Source organism: Martes martes (genome assembly GCF_963455335.1).
Source record: "Martes martes genome assembly, chromosome: 11".
In the NCBI taxonomy this organism is placed as follows: Eukaryota; Metazoa; Chordata; class Mammalia; order Carnivora; family Mustelidae; genus Martes; species Martes martes.
In genome coordinates this window covers 24421402-24436365 of record NC_137899.1, presented here as the reverse complement: position 1 = coordinate 24436365, position 14964 = coordinate 24421402, and the positions used below count along the sequence as shown (strand labels likewise).

At 39.7% G+C, this 14964-nt stretch overlaps 1 protein-coding gene across 1 annotated transcript in view; it reads right to left on the bottom strand.

Annotated features, from left to right (window-relative positions):
- Nucleotides 1-14964, bottom strand: part of CCDC146 (coiled-coil domain containing 146) — a 119254-nt gene that overhangs the window by 15015 nt on the left and 89275 nt on the right. The window contains exons 6-13 of the mRNA XM_080818667.1: nucleotides 13985-14161; nucleotides 11485-11558; nucleotides 10374-10601; nucleotides 9331-9517; nucleotides 3449-3544; nucleotides 2490-2660; nucleotides 987-1075; nucleotides 731-895 (exon numbers count right to left, since the gene is read on the bottom strand). Of these exons, the coding sequence (XP_080674793.1) occupies nucleotides 731-895; nucleotides 987-1075; nucleotides 2490-2660; nucleotides 3449-3544; nucleotides 9331-9517; nucleotides 10374-10601; nucleotides 11485-11558; nucleotides 13985-14161 (1187 nt within the window). The remainder of the gene's footprint in view (nucleotides 1-730; nucleotides 896-986; nucleotides 1076-2489; nucleotides 2661-3448; nucleotides 3545-9330; nucleotides 9518-10373; nucleotides 10602-11484; nucleotides 11559-13984; nucleotides 14162-14964) is intronic.

The following is a 14964-nucleotide window of genomic DNA, read 5'->3' as shown; positions in this document are numbered from 1 at the left end:
TTGTATGGATTAATTCATCTCATGTAAAAAGTCCTATAAAATAAGGACAATTTTTAAAAAAATATTTTATTTCTTTGAAAGTGAGAGCACGAGCAGGGGGAGGGGCAGAGTGAGAGGAACAAGCAGACTCCCCACCAGACATGGAACATCGAGCCCCATTCAGGGCTCAATCCCAGGACCCTGAGATCATAACCTGGGCTAAATTCAGACGTTTAACCGACTGAGCCACCCAAGTGCCCCAGATAAGGACTATTTTTATGGGTAAGAAAAGTGATCCCAGAAAAGTAAGTTAGCTTGCTCAAGGTCATGCAGCTAGTGCTGCAGGGCGGGATCGGAGTCTAGAAAGCTAGCTCTTGTAACCACCACTATACTGCCTCCTACAAGCACATTAGATGCTTCAAATCTATAACCAGGGGATGCTGGTTAATAAACATTTCATTGTCTTCAAACTTTAAAGGCAAATTATCAAACTTGTGCTTTTCTTTCTAACTTGGTAAAAAAAAATAGTATGTAAACATAGTTTTTTATTCACTTAAAAATACAGCTGTCAAATAGTAGAAGCATACAGAATCACATTCAGATGCTTAGATTGACATTTGTAAAGCATTTCTGAGCAAGGGCTCATCTAGCTTTGTAAGACCATCAGTTTCTATTTTACTATTCCCAGGGTATTTTAGAGTTCAGTGAATCAGAAGAGGAACTTTTGAAAAGACGGTGGTATTACACTTACCTTTCTTGAGTAACTGCACTATTTCTTAAAATTTCCAGTTCATTTAACGACATTTTATGCCTTTCTTTTATTTCATTTACTTTCTGGTGAGCTTTGTGAAGTAAGTTAACAAATTTGTTTCTTTCATTTCGGATAGTGTCATACAGTTTAGCAAACTCTTTGAGTCTGTGAAAACACAAGTGTTTTTGAAACTTACGACATAAAACTCATTTTCCCCCGACCTGTAACAAGATAAATCATCACATAATTCTCCTACCTCCGATGAATTTCATGTTTTTTCTTCTTGTGTATTCTGATTTCCAGATCCTTTGCTTTGATCTCCTTAACAATGTTGGTATATTTTTGCTGAAATACGGAAGTTAGGTGTGAAATTAAAAAAAAAAAAAAAAAGCCCATCGCCATCAACGAATGAATACTCCCAGCTGCATCCTATCTCATTCCTGTGCTATCTTAGCCAGCTGAGTTGGCAAGTTGAGGAAGAACTGTAAGGGAGAGATCTGAAAATTGACTGGCTGGCTGAACTGAAGTAAGGACAAGAAAGAATGAGAGAAAAGAGAAAGAAAACAGTCCGTATAGGTTGGATTTGAGGAAAACTTGGGGGACTTTTGGGAGAGCCTAAGAGTGAGTGTGGACAGAACAGATGGGCTGGGTAAGTGAGGAGTGTGTGGAGGGTAGCTGAGGGAAGAGGATTTATAGTTAGTTTTGAGAGATGTTACAAATGGAACCCTTTGTGGTATTTTGTGAGAGACTGAAGCCAGGATTTTAAGGTGCTTTTCCGAGAAGAAATGCTACCCCATGCAAGTGCTTGCTCAGAACAAAGTTTGCCCTCAGAAACAGCCAACATCTGGGGCACCTGGGTGGTTCCGTTGGTGAATTGACTGACTTTCAATTTCGGCTAAGATCATTGATCGCAGGGCTGTAGGATCGAGCCCCATGTCAGGTTCTGTGTTCAGTGTTGTCTGCTTGTCTCTCTTCCTCTGCTCCTCCTCTCCCTCTCCCTCCCCCACAACACAAATAAATAAAATCTTAAGAAAAAAAAAAGATAAGAAATAGCCAACATCTGGGTCACATGGTAAATCCCGGTATTCTCTTTTAATAATATGTCATATCATGTTCATTTTTAACAGGAAACCTCAGAATATAATCCTTTCATGGATTATAAATAATGAAATGATAAAATGTTTTTAATGTTGGGAATAAAATGATTTTAATGTTGGGTTTTTAGCTAGCATGATCGCAGGGTCGTTTTTGCCATTGGTCTCATTGTTCTTTAAGTTTAGAACGTTTCCCTGGGTCAACTCTGGTACTTTGTTCAGAGCCCAGTATAATCATGGATGGAGCAGTAACTAAGGGCATCCTAGCAGTAGTTTAAACAATGCCAGCTTGATGAACTTGGGAGAGAGGGCAGTCTAATGCTCTTGCTCTTGACTTATTCTTGGACAAACCATAGTGGCACGTGAGCTAGTGGGGGAATCCGAGAGACCTGTGGCCTGTGCAGCTGTCAGCCCTGTTCCCAGGAGATACCTACCTTATTCCTACTGAAGTTGTTCTTGTTGAAGTAATCCTCTGCTCATTGTCATTGACCTGGGTCGTTTTTCCTCTAGATTGCTGACTATTGTTAATTGAACCCAAAAACTGTTTTTTCAGTATATGATTGAGTCTTGTTTGGGGAAGCAAGGTTTCTAACAGACACTGTGTAAAATTGAGGGTCTCCTGAACTCTTATAGTAATTAATGGATGGGTACAAAAATACAGTTACCTGAGCTTTCAGGAAATCCTTGGATTTTTGCTCCTTCTCATCAATTTTGATTTGAGTCATACGGACAAGGTTGAAGACAAGCTCTCGCATGTTTTCTTGCTCCTTTAAAAGCTTGTTTTCTTCTGCAAGTTGTTGTTCCACTAACTTGGACTCAGCTTCTGATAGGATTTTCTTTCGAAAAACACAACATATTAAAACTTATTCGTTTGAAGAAATACACTAAGGCCAGTATCTTAATAATTTTTATTTCCTATGTAGAATTTATTTTACTAGGATGTAAAACAAAGTAACTTGACTGCCTTAGCTCCAAGTATTCTATCTTATAAGAGAATGTGCAAATATGATAACGTGTTTAATGGGATACAAGTTTTTCTTAATCAGACTGTATTTTCAAGTAACTTTAAGGAAAAAAGAGACATAAAAGCATGTTTTTGACAGTGGCTTGAATAAGCAAAATTTGAAAATTTAGAATTAGACATTGGTGAAATAAAGCATTTATTACTTATTTTTTAAATGACTATATAATCATTAGCCCTTTTATTTTAAAATCTCATGAATTCGTATAATTTTTGCTGGTTTAAACATATCCTTTTTTCCAAAATTAATATGGGGTTGAGTGGGCTCTGAGATGAAGAAACAGAACCACATTAAGTAGGATCATACTCTCCTATTGAGGTTTTGTGGAACACAGTTAAAAACACAACTTTGTGGGGCGCCTGGGTGGCTCAGTGGGTTAGAGCCTCTGCCTTCGGCTCAGGTCATGATCCCAGGTCCTGGGATCGAGCCCCGCATCAGGTTCTCTGCTTGGCCGGAGGCCTGCTTCCTCCTCTATCTCTGCCTGCCTGCCTGCTTGTGATCTCTGTCAAATAAATAAATAAAATAAAAAAATCTTAAAAAACAAAACACAACTTTGTATTAATCATTCTTAGATAAAAGCTTAAATGAGAGTTGACATTGACCTGTTGGGCCAGATTCCTCTTAGCCATTTCAACTTCTTTGTGGAGTTCTCTCCTCCTCTCAGATAATATAGAATCATCTTTAGGGATAGCTTCCATCTGGAAATAAAAATTTAAAACTGGCACTTACACAAGAATCAAATCTTCAATGTCATGTAGTCAGCCCCACTATGTGCCTTTTGCAAATGGTGGGCAAATTATGACTCTTAATCTTATATGAACTGCCTTTTATGCTGAATGTTCTTTATAAAATCATGGTAAACTAAAATATAAAAACCTGTCAAAAATCTATAATTCACCAAATGCAATTATTATATTTCTCCTCCATTTGGAAATAAAATAAATCTTGCTAATAATAGCTGCTAACAATTATAGAGTATTACAATGTCAGGAAAGGTTCTAAGTGCTTATATGTATGGTCATATTTAATTCCCTCAATAACCCTATGAGATAGGTAATGTTATAATCTCCAGTTACACAGATGAGGAGAAGGAAGAACAAAGACATTTAAGCAAATTGTCTCAATGATACAGGTGCAAACTCAAGTGGTTAGAGTCTGTGATCCTAACACTGTGTGTTCCCGCTCTTCTAACTCATGCATGTTTGGAAACATGCGTGTTCAAGTGATATTTATTACACTTATAAAATGTGAATTCATTTATGAACTCCAATAGATTAAAAAATAGGATTTATTAATAACAGTAAGAATACTGGGCTACTCTTATGTAGCAGTTTGATGAGTAGCTGGAAAATTCTTACCTGAAAGGAAAGTCTCTTAACTGTTTGATACCTGAAATTCCACCATTGCATTTCTATTGTACTAGCTTGTGCTTTTGTCTCTGCTAAAGTACTCCAGGAGAAAGTAATGTTTCGTTCTAACAGTCTCTGCTGCCTTATTAGGAATGAGCTTGTCAGAGCTTTCATGATGGAGAAGAGAGCAGAGAGGCAGACATATGACAGCTTCTGAGCAAACACCATCCAAATGCAGGGAGGGTTATCTTGGGGTTCTGACAGCATACTTGACTTAGAGTGAGTTTAGAGTTAGATCTTTATACTAAAAGCACACGACTCCAACCTGATATGGTTTATTTCCTCCTGTGACAACACCAAGGTGGAATATTGGCTGAAATTTGTCTCAAGAGGGAAAGATCATACTGCTTAGTGATATGAAGGTCGCCTAACAGACTCTTTCTGAGATTTGTGTTGCTCTTTTTAAATTTTTTTTTTTTAAGATTTTATTTACTCATTTGACAGACAAGTAGGCAGAGAGGCAGGCAGAGACAGAGAGAGGAGGAAGCAGGCTCCCCGCTGAGCAGAGAGCCCAATATGGGGCTCGATCCTAGGACCCTGGGATCATGACCTGAGCTGAAGGCAGAGGCCTTAACCCGCTGAGCCACCCAGGTGCCCCTTGTGTTGCTCTTTTAAAGTAGCTAAAATACCTCCCAACATCCAGGAGTCTGGGCATCTTCAGTAGCACCTTCTCTACCCTCGGATGCCCAAGATATCCAGTTTCCATCCTACCACGGAGACCTAGCTGTTGAGAAGTACACAGTGGATTAGGAAGATGAGACACAGTCTTGTGCAGTCTGTGTAACAATATACAGAATTTGTGGTTTTGATGAGCAGGTAAATGCTAGAACAGGCGAGAGAAGGGACAGCTCAAAATAGACTTGAATAATCAGGAAAGATTTTATGGAGGAGTTAAGAGGACAGCAAGAGAGAGTTTGATTTCTCCTTCTGGGAAGTGAAGTTAATTGTTCCAGAGCAAGTCTAACGAGTGTCCCAGTTCCTGTCTACTTCTCCGCCACAGGTGGCCAGGATGGGCTACTCCAAATGCTTTGCTCCCAAGTGTAGGCAAATCCATATAGGCATGCTAACTGGGACCAGGGAAGCTTATGGGGTTTTACAGAAGATATGATGACGGCATACTCACTAGCTACATGTCAATGAAAGGCTCCTAACAAATTTTCCTCATTTCAGGTCTCAGTGTTTTGAATTACAAACAATACTGCAATGTATTGTATTTATTTCTGAATTCTGGCTAGCTACTTCTCTGATACCTTTCTTAATCCTCCATAAACCCAGTCCTCAAGTTTCAGACGGGAACTAAGGATGCTTGGTTTGTGGAAGAAGTAACAAGGTGGGCCATTGGTAGCCAAGCCTGCTGGTTACCTAGCCAATACTCACACTCTATTCTGACTTTACTAAAAAAACAAACAAACCCAGTTTTGCTCATGGCTGCAATGTATCCAGGATTCTCCAGACTCTTTTCTAGCTGGGAGTGACCAGATGAGCCAGGACAGGCCAGTAAAATGTAAATGGAAGTCTGCTGGATAAGACTCCTGGGACAGTGACTGTTTTCCTGTTAAAAAGACAGAGTCAGGGCACCTGGGTGGCTCAGCTGTTAAGTGTCTGCTCAGGTCATGATCCCAGGGTCCTGGGATCAAGCCCTGCATCGGGCTCACTGCTCAGCAGGAAGCCTGCTTTTCTGTCTCCCACTCCTTCTCCTTGTGTTCCCTCTATTGCTGTGCCTCTTTCTGTCAAATAAATAAAATCTTAAAAAAAAAAAAGAGTCAACCGAGTCAACTACCATATGCATTTTATTCTCTCCCTTCCCCACTTTTGTTTGATCTTATCCTAAGGATGGAAAGTCTTGTGACCTTCGAAACAAAATATACATGTTAGGGATGACAGAAAAAAGAGCTAAGAGGATCCTGGGCCTACTTCTGGACTTTTTATTATATGAATAGAACAATCCCCTAGTTAAGCCATGGTAATTGAATTTCTGTTACTTCTGGCCAAATTGAATCTAGTTATGTTCTAGTTATGTTCTAATACTGGGGTGACTTGAGATAGTTACCAATACATTTCAGCCCCAAATTACATCTATCAGCAGGTTTTGTAAGCTTATTTATTTTAGTTCTTTGGGTTTTTACAGATTCGCATTTCATACTTAGGAAAAAAAAATGTGTTTATTGTAACCAAACCAAAAGAAAAAGTGTGTAAAGTAAGAAATTAAACATCTGTCCCTTAACTTTACTTCAAATACTACTCCCCAGGAGTCACTGTTAATAGTCTAGTGTCTGTTCTTCCAGACAGTTTCAATGCATGAACAAACATCAGTCACTTCCATAAAAGTTAAGGAGTTAGACATGATTCTGTTGCAGTAAACATCCCAATTATTTGATATCAAAAGAACCTCAGTTTCTTTAAGGCTTTGATACTTTCCTAAAATATTTCAAACTTTCATGAGGTTTGTGGCTTGAATTTCTGGAGTCTCTACAGTCAAAAGCCATGGGAGAATCAAACAACTGTCTCTTGGGGGAAACGAAGTCTGAAAAGTAGCTGGAGCCCTTCATGCTTACCTTTTATCTCTTTCCTTTTTGAACCGCATGCAAGGCTGAAATGTTCGCTCATGGTGGGAGTGACTATTTTCAAGTACTGCCAGCCGGCGTAGGACTGTGGCTGGGCTAATTATAAGCCACAAGGTCACAGAGGAAGATAGTCTCTCACTGGAACAAACTGCACTGGGGCAAAAACAGATTTTTCTCGAAACCCATGAAGGAAGAGGACTTTAATATGTTTCCATTGCTGTTAGTTTTCTCTTCAAGGGGTTCTATTTTGTGAAGTGCCCTAATATAAATAGCTACTATTTATTAAAATCTGAACAACTTGTGAACATTCTCCTGCAGTCTCCCATTGGGTCAAGGCCATTCCTTATGTATTTGTGTCCAGCCAGGTCAATATATAGGGGCACGCCTCATTATCAGAAACAGCTCCCAACTGGCTTTACAGTTTCCTGCTCTTCAATATAAGAAGATAGCCCCAGGGACTGTCTTTGCCCAAAATTCCAATTTAACTATTGTAACGTGCTAGGACCTGGGCTAAGATGGCATAGCTTATAGTAAACCAGTGCTCCTAACAAAAATAGCTTGAAAATTTGGGTTAAAAAAACATGTTTGAAGGCATAAGAGTTGCAAAGGTAAATAGAGTTAAAGTCTTCAAAGGTTCTAACACTGTCTGGGAAGTAGTAAATTATTAATCTATATGGGCTCCAATGAAAGTCAAAGATGAACGTTGTCAACTTCAGGCTAACAACTTTAGGCCGAAGAATGGAAAGAGAATGCAAAACTAATGAAAGCAAACCTAAAATGGGGCAAATAGAACAACTGGAAATAGAAATAGGACAATTCATCAGTTTAATTCATCCAAAAGAAGGAAATATAGAAGGGGAAAATGGAACATAAAAGAGATGGGACAAAGAGAAAGCAATAGTAATAGAGTAGACAAAACCCCAAGAAGATCCATAACCACATTAAATGTTTTTGGACTAAATATGAGAACAAAAAGGTAGAAATTTTCAGACCAGATATTAAAAAGTATGTGCTGCATATAAAAGACATCTAAGTAGGAACACAGAAAGGGTGAAAGTAAATGGATGGAAAAGGAAATACCATGCAAAATCTAACCAAAAAAAGCTAGTATAACTTATATTGTCCTAATAGCAGACAAAGTAAGCCTTTAAAGCAAAAAGCATTTCGAAAGTTAAAGAGATTTCACAGTGATGCCAGAATTAATCTACCTGCTGGAACTGTAATACAAATACTAGAGGTATAAGAAAAACATAAAATAACTGTTCTGTTTGTTTTGCAAAAGTGTAAAAAGCACATTTTGCCCCACTGAGATTAAAAAAAAAAAAAAGGTTTGTGAGTGCCATCTGACCACAGGACCAAGACCTAGCCATTTGTCACACTCCTAACCCTAACCAGTTTTGTCCACACCTTGCTGAAGACTGGTGTCAGGAGAAGCTGGGTTATGCTACAGAAACAAACAATCCCCAGCTATCATAGCTCCAAACCATGAAGGCTTACTTCTTGCTCTGCCAAAGCCTGTGGCCAGTCAAGGCAATGGTCCAAGACCACTACTGGCTGAGCATTTGAGCTGCTTTCATTTTGTAGCACTTCCAGTCAGATGACCTGTCACTTCTGTCTACAATCCACTGGCCAGAACTAGTCATGTGACTTTGCTCATCAGCAAAGATGCAAGAAAGTAGACACTTCTATATGCCCAGAAGGAGAGAACTAAGCATAGGTTAGGATTGGAAGTGTCTACCACAGTTGGAAACTCCTGTTTAAGTTTCTGATCTCATGAGGCTCCATAAGGTCACAGAGCATGACAGTACCGAGGAGAATGAGTATGGTTTTTATATACCCAGTGGCTTCATCTCAGAGACTGATCTCTTTTCTACCAAAGGATGCAGTCTTTTCAAGGATTTACTGCCTTCCAGCAGTGGTTGGTCAGTTAGCACAGGGGGTACCACCTGAGTGGGGAGAGAGAGGACCAGAAAGGTAGTAGACGGAAGGGAAGAGCTATCTTGAGCATCCTCTGACTGGAGTACATCCCTGATACTGCACGGAATTAGCCAGGTAGCCTGGGTTCTGGTGGCCCTTGGCTTGTTGCAGGTGTAGGCTGACTAACCATCTATATTTACCTAATTTGATCTAGTCCCTATCTGTTACAGTCTACAAATGACATCATTCTGGATATGATTCTTTCAACTGGTCAAGACAGTGGTCCACTTGGTCCTACTCTGTAGTGAACCTTTGAGTTTGTCCAGAACTGATGGCCTGACTGCTTCCCCTGGCCAGGCTGATGCCTGATCCAAACAAATCATGTCTCTAACCTTGGGTTAGCAAAAAGAGATTGAAAAACATTCAATTGAAATGTTTGAAAAACATTTTCTATAATGGGCTTGGTGCATTTTAAAATTAGCATTCTCTGCTTTCCTTTTCTTTATTGATAGCGAAAACAACTTCTTAAAATAATTTGACTTCAAAAAGGTAGAACTGATCCTGAAAAGTCAAAAAGTGGTGTAGAGCACCCACCTCTAATAGAAGTCTTTGATGTAGTGCCTGAGTTTGAGTGAGGGCATCCCAGGACACTTTCAAGAGCAGCTCCGTCTTTTTTAAATTTCGAAAATCTCGTTCTTTTTCTCTTTGCTTACGAGAAAGTTCATCATGGTAGTTCTGCTTGTCAATGAGACAGTTTCGTAAATTGAGATCCAAGATCCCTCTGTTCCAGGTAAAGAGAGAAAATGAAAGCGATTTGTCATCAACTGCCTTTCATGTTTTTCAAGACCGCACGCTCAGCATATTCATATAGAAACTATCCTCATATGAGAATCAGATTTTAAATAATGCCAAAAACAACTTTGTTTGGTGTCATTTAGAGTCCCACAGTCCTTTTTTTTAACATTAAAATACATCTTTAATGAATGTTCAATTTAATCCTAATGTTAATGACCTTCTTAATGAGAGGATAGTTAAGTCCATAATGAGCACTATGTTTTCTATCAGCCTTGCAAAGAAAAGTTATTTATAATATGTTGTGGGCATTTGAACATTTTATTTTATTTTTTTTTTCAGTGTTCCAAGATTCAATGAATCTTAGAGTCCCACAGTCTTACAAAAAACGCAAATGGAATAGCAGCTCAGCAGATACAGAAGCTCAGAGGCTGAAATTTTATTTAAAAATAGGGATTAACACCTTCCCAGGAAACTGCACCAGGAAGTTATTTCCACTAGGAGAATGTTATGGTCACCTCAGAAATACCATTCATCTTTAGGAAAAATCCCTCAACTATAGCATCCTCCAATGACACACTTTTCAGAGGCACATTTCAAAAACTTACAAAAAAACAACACGTAGTGTCCTTAAGTTTCAGTCATCAGAAATTGAGGAAAATGATGAGTAAAGGGTGAGAAAAATATCTGGAAATAGTTTAATATTTTTTATTAATGGTAAAATCTATTTAAAAATCTATAAAATATTTAACTGAATCAACATAAGTCTGTTTGAGATTATGTATTGAATCCTCAGATATAAACTGAAGACAAGTTTGGGTGACAGATACACAGAAATATTTAACCTTTCAGTTAGTGAAGTTGCTTCATTCTCTCTGGTTAATTCCAGGAGCTTGACCAACTGGTTATATTCTCGTTCTCTGATTTCAAGTAAGGCTCGTTTGCTCTCAACTTCCTTTATTACATCCTCCTTCTCTTCCATTATAGAGTTAATTTTGGTTTCAACTTTCTTTAGTGAGTCATTTAGCTCTTTGAGTTCATATTCCAATACGATTTTTTTCTTTTCCATTTCTCTGTGGGGGATACATACATACATGTACAGGTACATAGATAAATGTGTACACGCCCACGCACACACGTTTGAGCCCATGCTGTCTTTACCTATTTTTCTTCCTGAAAAGGCAACAGAAGAGCTAGTGATGAATTCAGAGGTGGGGTGAAGATCACGGGCTGGTGGGTATCTCCGCTGAGTGCCAATGAATGATTTGTCCTGCCTCCTCCCTTTCTCCCCAGATCCCCACTGCAGCATCTTCTTGGATCTACCTCATCCTGAGGTAGCAGCCTCCCTGAATCTTTCAACTTTGGTGGTGGTGATATGGTTTTTTGAACTGTTACTAATGCCTGCTTTTTTTTCCCTCCTCACCAGAGCAATCATACTGTTTCTCCAGAATTTTCGTATCTTCACTTATCTATATCATTTTGGGTTCCTCTAAACCTTGAGAATTCCCTCCATGATTTCTGCCTCCAAATCTACTGTGAATGTTCAGGAGTGTTCCCCCGTGTGAATAGTTGGCAAAGGAAAGTGTTGCTGTCATCTGGGCTTTAGTCTTCTGGCTGGCTGACACACTTCCAGAGCATGAAATTCAACACAGTTCAAATAACTTATCTCTTGCCTAGCTCTGTTAAAGTCAGTTGGAGTTCTCCACACAGATTCGATTTATAAGTTGGGAAAAGAATACTGTCCCCAAATTAAGACCTAAGTGTTATGAATGATAGTAGTATGCTGCATTACTTTCTTCTAATGAACTTGATACACACAACCTAGACAGGGCCAAATGCAGATATTTCAAAGGTTATAATAGTAATTTGATGTATTCAGTGAGTAATACTCTTAGCATGCACACTAACTTGGGGGAGAGTGGGCTGGGAGGGCCTAAAAATAATATTAAATCATACACTTTTTTGCGTGTTGTTTTTTCTATCTCTTTTCCAATTTGTACAGGAACAGCTTGATGGTGGACCACTTCATCCTAGCAAAAAAATGGAACCATGTTAAATTATGTAGTCTTAGACCAGAAGTATTTAAGACAAGAAAATTAAACAGAGAGAAAAGAACTACAACGTACAGAATTCCTGCTGTCTGCCCTGCACTGTCCAGGGTGCTTTAATTATTTCATTTAATACTCACAGTGACCTTATAAGATAGTTGTGGTTGTTAGCAGTTTAAAGAGGAAGCAGCTGGGGATGCCTGGGTGGCTCAGTCAGTTAAGTATTTGCCTTAGGCTCTGGTCGTGATCCCAGGGTCTTGAGATCAAGCCCTGCATTGGGCTCCCTGCTCAATGGGGAGCCTGCTTCTTCCTGTCCCTCTGCCCTTCACCCTCCCTTGTGCTCTTTCTCTCTCTCTCAAGTAGATTAAAAAAAAAAAAATCTTAAAAAAAAAAAAAAGAGGTAGCAGAATGTAAGGAGTGCTGTTTGTTCCCTTTATGGCTGTCCACCCATCTTCATGGTTCCAGGGTTTGGCTGCTAAGAGCCCATGCTTGTTCTCCTCTCTGTAGGATTGCTCTGGGTGAGAAGAGCTGTCTCATCAGGAGGAGAGGCAAGAAGGCAGCCCTCTGTGACCAATGACTAATGGATGTGGTGATGTAACAGCTCATCCCCTCTACCTCTGGGTGACATTCGTGGTCTTGAGTTCCTTGTGGGATTAGGTTGAGACTAGAGTTCTCCTGAAAACACATTTTGGTGCAGCTCCTTCCCAACTCTGTGCTACTTCCCTCCCTCTCCTATCAGATTCTCCTTGGTGCCCTCCCTCCATGAATACTTGTCTGAGTACTAGAAGCTCTGCTCCTAGGGAGCCCTAAGACTCGTGCAGAGAGAATTCAAATAATGTTCCCAAAGACACAGCTAGTAAGCAGTAGGGCCGAGATCAGAAGGTAACATTGTCTAGAACCACTTTCTACTAGGCTCTGGATTCACAGAAAGTTGAGTTTTAGCCTCAAGCACCTCATGTACACAGCAGGGTTCTGGAACAGCCCTTCCTGCCTGAGGATCACACTGACTTCGGGGCCTGGGGTAGCACACACGTGTGGAAGTTGTACACTTCATGGCCGTGTAGTGTATTTCTCCCTGTGATCTTGCTCAGTCCTTAAGTTATGTTAAGGCTGAGACTCCTAGGATTTGTTGGGGGGATCTTTAAGAAAAAGTAAAAATTACAAACGCTAAATAGGCACAGGGCTTTGGAAGAGGTTCATGCAAGTGAGGGGCCTGAAGCTTTAGCTTTGCGGGGCACCTTGCAAATCTGTCTCTGCTCAGGTGCTGCGCTGCAGGGAGCAGCTGGTTCTGCCTTGTTTGACTGCTGTAAGACCCTTAAGGAAAAGGAGGTTAAAGTAATCATAATTGTCCTTTAAGCCATGAGTCTCAGCTGTTGTTGTTTTTAAAATAACTCTAGGTTATTTAAATCATTTTTTGAGAGTTATATATATTTCAAAGTAAAATGAATTTTAATGATCTTCTAAAACATAAATGCATAAACAAAGTCTTCATCACTTTCATGGGGAGGAGGGAATAGAGTGGAATAAAATAGACAAGTATAAAGTTATACAAATATACATCTGGTTGCTTTTCAAAGAAGTGATTGTGTTTGCGACATTCTTTTTTTTTTTAATGTTCAGTTAGCTAACATATAGCACATTGTAAGTTTTTGAGGTAGTGTTCAATAATTCATTAGTTGCATGTAATTCCCAGTGCTCATCACAACACGTGCCCTCAATACCCATCACCTGGCTACCCTGCCCCCCCCACCCCCGCCCCCTCTGTAACCCTTAGTTTGTTTCCTGGAGTCCAGAGTCTCTCATGGTTTGTCTCCCTCTCTGATTTCTTCCCATTCAGCTTTCCCTCCCTTCCTCTCTGGACCTCCACGCCATTCCTTATGTTCCACATATGAGTGAAACCATATTCAATTCTAATACCAAAATGCTTGGTGAGGTCTAGAGAGATCTTTTTTTTTTTTTTTTTAAGATTTTGTTTATTTATTTGACAGAGAGAGAGATCCCAAGTAGACAGAGAGAGGCAGGCAGAGAGAGAGGGAGCAGAGAGCCCGACTCTCTGCTCTCTCCACTGAGCAAAGAGCCCAATGTGGGGCTCGATCCCAGGACCCTGAGATCATGACCTGAGTGGAAGGCACAGGCTTAATCCACTGAGCCACCCAGGCGCCCCTAGAGAGATCTTTTCCCTGGGTCAAGGGCTCCACATTAGGGAAGTACTACCAAACACTCTCAGGTCTTCTGTGAATTCCTAGTGCCCGGGTGTAGTTGGGTTGGATCAGTCACAACACCGAACGTTCCAGTTGGTGTGATGCTGCCCCTCTTTGTCAAACCTGCGTGCTTAGTCTTGATAACCGTGCGTCTTGACATCCATGCAGGCACAATGCTTAAGCATTTGTGAACTGTAAATAGCATACCTTTAGGTTGACCTGATATTCCAATAGTTCTTCCAGTTCCTTCTGCTCCTTTAGTAATTGCTTTTGCTTAGATGCCAAATCTTCTCGTAAATTTTTGATCTCCAGTTTCTTCTGTATTATTTCCTTACGTAATTCCTCAGTGCTTTCTCTCAGTAGTCTCATCTTCTTCTCCATTTCCTTTAAAAGTCATCAAAATTGGTTATATAGAGCCTGAGCAAGTTATCTGTCTACCCAAAAATCAAATGAAAAATAATTTTATGCACCATTTTGATTATATCTGTTTTGAGCTTCATGAACGATTCTTACAAGGTTACATACAATAATGATATCTGACATCTTCGATAAAGGCATGACAGTTGTATGTCATGTATTAAACATTTAACATTAGAGTCATAGTTGTGTGTGTGTGTGTGTGTGTGTGTGTGTGTGTTTTTAACTAGTGCTCCTGTCTATCCTGCATTTTAAATGTGTCCTCTTTGAGGTAATTTTTATTTCATACCCAAAAAAATTAGTGAAAATTTCCAGCCTATTTTCTAGTAACCTTGTGATTTGACGTCAGATGCAAATAATCTTTGACTATCAGGCTTATGGTTAACCTGAGTCCCACGTGAGAATTAAAGACTAGGGAGTTCATATACAGAAAACCCAGCCCTTTGTGCTCCTTAATCCCCCACTTTCTTATTGGTATTACTTCTCTACTCATTCTCCCCAAAGGCCCTCCACCCCAGACTCATAACACATCTTTGTTCCCTTGGGGATTGTTTGACTTATGGGAGAGAAGTCCTACACTCAGAAAATCTACACATTATTAATGACTGAGTGAATGGATCCATTAAACTTGCTCTGGGCTTTCTGCATCTCTCCCTCCTCTACTGCTGCTGGGAGAGGGTTAAATTAGTGATCCTATGATCTGGAACTAAAATTCAAAATGCTCTTCCCCATAAAATCTGTGTGGTAAATGATAGGTGTACTTCATAATA